The sequence below is a fragment of the Solanum stenotomum genome, chromosome 2 (genome assembly GCF_019186545.1).
Source record: "Solanum stenotomum isolate F172 chromosome 2, ASM1918654v1, whole genome shotgun sequence".
Classification (NCBI taxonomy): domain Eukaryota; kingdom Viridiplantae; phylum Streptophyta; class Magnoliopsida; order Solanales; family Solanaceae; genus Solanum; species Solanum stenotomum.
In genome coordinates this window covers 60,224,109-60,230,901 of record NC_064283.1, presented here as the reverse complement: position 1 = coordinate 60,230,901, position 6,793 = coordinate 60,224,109, and the positions used below count along the sequence as shown (strand labels likewise).

At 31.5% G+C, this 6,793-nt stretch overlaps 2 protein-coding genes across 2 annotated transcripts; both read right to left on the bottom strand.

Annotated features, from left to right (window-relative positions):
- Positions 1 to 512: 512 nt before the first annotated feature.
- LOC125855311 (acylsugar acyltransferase 3-like) lies at positions 513 to 1,909 on the bottom strand. The gene has a single exon (XM_049535026.1). It carries the CDS (start codon positions 1,876 to 1,878, stop codon positions 601 to 603), a length of 1,278 nt encoding a protein of 425 aa, XP_049390983.1. The 5' UTR covers positions 1,879 to 1,909; the 3' UTR covers positions 513 to 600.
- Positions 1,910 to 4,906: 2,997 nt separating this feature from the next.
- LOC125855310 (acylsugar acyltransferase 3-like) lies at positions 4,907 to 6,281 on the bottom strand. The gene has a single exon (XM_049535025.1). It carries the CDS (start codon positions 6,245 to 6,247, stop codon positions 4,907 to 4,909), a length of 1,341 nt encoding a protein of 446 aa, XP_049390982.1. The 5' UTR covers positions 6,248 to 6,281.
- Positions 6,282 to 6,793: the final 512 nt, after the last annotated feature.

Here is a 6,793-nt window from a genome sequence, read left to right as displayed (position 1 = left end):
CCCCCCCCCCCTCCTCCCCGAACTTATTTTTTAATTAATTTTCTACCCCTTTTCGGCCTACATGGCACTATCCTTGAAAAAATTGTCAACACGCGCTGGGCCCACAAGATAGTGCCACGTAGGCCGAAAAGAGGTAGAAAATTATATATAAAATAGGTTCAGGGGGGTAATAGGACCTTAGTAAAGGTTAGGTGTGTCTCAGAGATTTTGGGCATAGGCTGGGGGTACTTATGCAATTTCCCAATATCTTAAGACATAAAGAATGATTTTCATTCATAGACACCAGTTTTCATAATATATATATTCTATTGTGAGATGAGGACATCAAAAAGAAAGTGGACTATTATTTGTCACGACTCTAATACCGTGTTACTGAAAAATAATAATCTAATTCAGTAATAATATCCACGCTAAATAGCAAGAACAAGAGAGTAACAACAATACCAACTATCTTTTAACAGAGTAAAAAGATAATAACACTAGTTACGACTTGATAGTGTCAAGAGACTACCACACCTTCAAAACAAGCAACACTCTTTTATTTCACACAACTCACTGCGATATTACTCTAACTGTGAGTACGACATGATAAAAAATGATTTAGCTACTTGGAGAAGCAAATTGTAGGAGCTCTTCATCCCTCTCAAAAGCTAACATGTCTTGTTCCTTCAAGCCACTTATTACTTCCACTCCATCCCTATTTTTAGTATCCATCAACATAAACATGTTTTTAAGTGGTGTACAAACTTTTTCAGGCTTTCCCCATCCAAAGTCAACATCATAAATGGGGAATTTGATGGTGCTACTCATATAGAAATTAGAAGATGAACCGTTGAAAATTGTTTCATTAAGTGCTTCTTGTGCTATAGATACAAATTCATTTGGTTGAGCATTTTTATATTTTTTTCGTAATTCTTCTTTTGCCTTTCGTAGTTTATCAACTATTTGTGGCAAATCCGTTTCTTTCTCATCTTTTGTATGTATACAATATGGAGAAACATTGTTTCCCATAGTGTTTTTTGGCAACGGAGGACGTAAGTTTAAAGCCTGGTTAAGTGTAGAGGTCACCACTTTTTTTGTAGCCATGGCGCGTTGGTAAATGAATGCTGACACAACTTCTGTATCAGTCGGATTTTGTACTTCTGATTGATTAATAACTCTAGCTTTCAGCGCGGTTAATTTGGAGGATGAGATAGAAAAACTTTTGATTGAATATTTTTCTGTTTCTAGTTCAGGAACGAATGTTGTTTGTGACAAATCCTCTTTTATAGGTGGAAAATAAGACGCTCCATCAAATTGAGGAGCCATTGATAATATCTTTGAACTCATAGGATTACGCGCAATAGTAGCCCAATGGTTAGTGAAGTTGCATAATGTATATCCATCCACAATCTTATGTGACAAACATACACTGATTGCAATTCCGCCACAATTAAAGTGACTAAGTTGAAACACTGCAAGACTACCCTTGTATGAATACGCATTAGGAACTCCATTCGGATAGACTATATTATGTTTATCAGCATAAGGGTCGTTGAGAATTTGAGACATTGGACAATCTATTTTTGTAGTGAAGAATTCAACTCCATTGTCATTACAATCAACAGAAATATTGTCATTCAACTCCCCTGCCAATGGATAATAATTGGTCAAAACTTTTGAAAGGGATTTCTCAAGATGTTGAGATATATAATTACTTGGTTTATTTGACCATGTGTTACTCAATTTAGGGTAAAAAAAGACAACAGGGGTATGAATGCAACAAATTATTTGATCAAGAAAAGAGAGTTTGTGACAACGAAGTGAAATTGGAGTTGGTGAATATGGTTTGATTATTTTTTTACAAACTGAGGATACAAGTTTTGATACACTACTCATATTGTTTGATACAAATGTGTTTGAAATATTCAAGAAATTATGCAGTGTGTTTTGTACTTTTGTACATTACTATACAACTATATATGTAGATGAACAAAGACAACAAATTTATAAGCAATAAATTATTTAGACTAACCTATTAAATGTGTGCGTTAGCTTAGGAGTTGCCACTTTTAAATAGTGCACTCTAGAAAATTAAACTTCGTAGGTTACAAACAAGTAGCTAGAGACTAATTGGGTAAAAATTTAGTAAAAAATATATCAATCTTATAATGTTAAGAGCTAATTACATCTTATTCTTATTTTTATTCTTTTTCAAATTAAAAAAATCCCTTAAAATTTAAGGATTTCGGATACATCACTCACGTCCCGATACATTACTTTTGTTAATACAAGACACACATGTCCCGATATATCGCTCAACGTCCCGATACATCACATTCCGATATATTTTCTTTGTTGATACAAGATACATTTGTCCCGATACATTACTTTTGTTCAGGGCCGGACCCACCCTATGTCATGGGGTATTAATCGACACTGCTTAGTTGAAAAAATTTAGTATTATATATATATAAAAAATCTGAAAAAATAAAAATAACCCTACAAATAACATTAATGACACTTCTAGAGTAAATGAGCTTCTTGGCCCGTTAGTTTGCCGACCAAATGAAATGGCAATAAGCTTCAATTGGTTTGATTTACTTTTGCTTCTTCATTTATTTTCAGCAGCTGCCAAACATTTAGATGAGCAAAATATGGGTAGGCCTAGGCAGGGCACCAAACTGTGTAGGTGGTCCTAAATTTTAGAACTTTATAACCAATTACTAAGTACTATATTACTTTATCCGGCCAATAATAGTTGTTCATGTACTATTTTAGAATGTCAAACAATACTTGTTCATTTTATGAAATTAATAGATAATTTTATACTTAATTTCTAATTTACCCAAAATTTACTTTACATTTGATATTTGATTTAGGGTTTGATGAATATTGTGTGTACACTATATACACTTGAGTCTAAATGTTTTTCACCACTTAATATTTTTGATTTTTTTATTTTTTTTTGAAATGTCATAATTTGAAGAGTTGAATGTAACTATATTATAATTATGGACTATGGTCTAATAATGTGACAGATCTTTGGCCCATTATCTTTTTTTACGGTTTAGTTTTGTAAACCCTTAGTTTTAATGAAAATTATTTTTATCTTTAATTGTTGCAGTTCAAGTCTTTTAATCAATTATCTTTACTCTTCCACTCACATCTCCACTATTAAAAAAATGATAAATTGTGGAGGTTAGGCAACAATTGATAAATATTTTAAAGGGAAAAAGGACAAATATATATACCCGAACTATCGTAAATGGTATGCAAATACCCTCCGTCATACTTTTGGGACATTGTTGCTCCTACCGTCCAAAAACTAGAGCATATATACTCTTTATACTAACGGACATACACGTGTCATTATCTTATATACCGATTCGACATTTATCGACGAATAAGATTGCACCACGTGTCCCTGTTTAGTCTTCCGTTAGAGTGAAGGGCATATATGCTCTAGTTTTTGGACGGTAGGGGCACCAATGTCTCAAAAGTATGACGGAATGTATCTGCATACCATTTACGATAGTTCGGGATATATTTGTCCTTTTTCCCTATTTTAAATTAACAATATCAGTTAAAACTTTTAATCCAGTTTTGTGTTTTACATTGTAAGAAAAAAATAGCTACACTCTTTAGACTTTAATTAGGAAGCTCATAAGTCCTATTAAGCTTCAAGTGAGATAAATATAAATATGTAACAAAGAGGGGGAAACATTATGATTTGACTAGATGAGAAAATTATAACTTACTTCTCTTCATTTATCGTTCTTTGAGATTTATCTACAAATCTTCAACGAATTTACAGTTTAAGAAACTTTTTAGTAATGATTGGTATTTATAGTGAAGCATTAGATTAATTTTATTTAAACTGCATGTATTATGATTCTTTTACTACGATTTTGTGATTCAGTAATGACAATCTTTTACTTATATAAAAAAAATTGAACATTTTTTTTTTGTGTCTTGTCTCTTGGTTGGAATTATTTTCGTACCTCAACCATTCTACCTTGATAAATTATTTAAGTGTACTTTAGACTATAGTGTGTTTGTCATGAGAAACCATACTTAGAGAATATAATTTTCTTTAATGATTTGTTATCCTAAATTATTGTGAACGTATCGTTTATACGAGCTGATTATTTGGTATCATATAGTTTAAATTTTGAATTCGTGTCAATAGTAATTTGATTGTATATGGCAACACACGTCTTGTAGGATACTAGAATGTAATCAAACTCATCAATTCTCTCTCGAAAATTTGTTCATATCCATCAACTTTTTTGTGCTTCTATATTTTCATGTTTAATCAAAAGGGAAATATTTTGCAACTCAATCATAATTTCTGATATGACATAACTTATTAATATTCAACGGGATACACGCGCAACGCGCATGTCTAGAGACTAGTATTAAAAATAACTGTCAATTGAAAGAGAAAACAAGAACTATTGTTAGAATAAATGGAACATTGGAATAATATTTTCTTTATCACTATTATGTGAATTGAAACCAATACAACAAAAAGATTGATTGCATAAATATTAAAGCAAGGATAATATTTTTATTATGTAAGCTGAGATCAATGGAGGAAAAGATTGATATTAGCAAGCTTAACTTATAAAAGATTGAGATAAGGTAAAAACACACTTAGAACTATTATTTTTTTTCGAGTTTCACACTTCAACTATTAAGTTGTTCCATTTTTCTACCTGAATTATCATCATCTATGTATTAAAACAAATTACTAAATAGATGGTGATATAAGTCAGGTAGGAAAACAGAACAAGTAGTGATATAGTGGGGCTTAGACAGTTTCGAGGTGTGTTGTATTTCATAGATGATGATAATTCAGGTAAAAAAACGAAACAATTGATAGTTAAAGGTGTGAAACAAGCTAGCTAAAAAATAAATTGATTTAGCTACTTGGAGAAGCAAATTGTAGGAGCTCTTCATCCTTCTCAAATGTTAACATGTCTTGTTCCTTCATGCTACATATTACATCCACTCCATCCCTATTTTTACTATCCATCAAAAAAAATATGTTTTTAATTGGTGCATTACTTGTTGAATTTGGTGAAATAACTTCTTTAGGCTTTCCCCATCCAAAGTCTACATCATATAATGGGAATTTGATGAGGCTACTAAATCTATAAAGATCATAACATGAATTGTTGACTAACAAATCATTTGCTTTTCTATATTGTTCAAGTGTTATAGGGAGAAGTTCTTCTATTTTAGCATGTTTGTATTTTTGTTTAACTTCTTCTTTCTCCTTTCTTAGTTTACTAACCACTTGTGCTAAATCCATTTCTTTCTCTTCTTTTGTTAGTATAGAAAATAGAGAAAAATTGTTTCCCATAGTGTTTTTGGGCAATGGAGGGCGTAAGCTTACAGCCTGATGAAGTATAGATGGACGTATCAAGGATCCTGATGAAATCACAACCTTTTTTGTAGCTATGGCGCGTTGGTAAATGAATGATGACACAACTTCTGTATCAGTCGGATTTTGTACTTCTGATTGATTAATAACCCTAGCTTTCAGCGCGGTTAACTTGGATGATGAGATAGAAAAACTTTTGGACACACATTCTTCTCTTTCTGGCACGATATTATTATTGGATATGTTTGATGAGTCCTCATCTTTTGTAGGTGGAAAATAAGAGGATCCATCAAATTTAGGACTTATTGGATATATTTCTGAACTCATTGGATTACGCGTTATAGTAGCCCAATGGTTCATGAAGTTACCTAATGTGTATCCATCCCCAACCTTATGTGACAAACACATACTGATTGCGATTCCTCCACAATTAAAGTGACTAAGTTGAAATACTGCAAGACTACCCTCGTATGAATATGCACTAGGAACTCCTTTCGGATAGACTAAATTATGTTTATCGAAATAAGGGTCGTTTAGAATTTCAGACAGTGGACAGTTTATTTTTGTAGTGAAGAATTCAACTCCATTATCATTACAATCAACAGAAATATTGTCATTCAATTTCCCTGCCAATGGATAATAATTGGTCAAAACTTTTGAAAGGGATTTTTCAAGATGTTGAGATACAACATTATTTGGTTTATTTGACCATGTGTTATTCAATTTAGGGTAAAAAAAGGCTAAGGGCATATAAATGCCACCAATCATTTGATCAAGATAGGAGAGTTTGTGACAACGAAGTGAAATTGGAGTAGGTGAATATGGTTTGATTATTTTTTTACAAACTGAGGATACAAGTCTTGATACACTACTCATATTGTTTGATTATACAAATTTGTTTGAAATAATCAAGAAATTATGTAGTGTGTATTTTGTACATTACTATACTACTTTATATATGTTGATGAATAAAGACAACTAATTTATAAGCAATAAATTATTTAGACTAACCTATTAAAGGGTCTAGATTGTTAGCTTTTAGGAGTTGTCAATATAAATAGTGTACTCTAGACAAATTGACACTCCATAGGTGACAATTTACAAACAAGTGGGTGCTTACTTCATTTGTTTTAATTTATTTGTTTTGCTTTACTTTTTAGTATGTTTTCAAAAAATAGCTCTTTTCTTTTTTTACAACTATTTAATTTCAATTTTTTACAAGACATGTTTAAGACCACAAGATTAAAAGACATTTTAATAAACATATCTTTAATTTAGATCACAAAACTAAGTTTTTAAAGAGTAAATTAGTAAAATTTAATTTATGTCATACCAAGGCTAGGGGTATGCAAAAATCGAACCAAGCGATAAATCGAATCGAGAAAAGTGTTATTGGTTTATTGTTATTGGGTTATTGGGTTA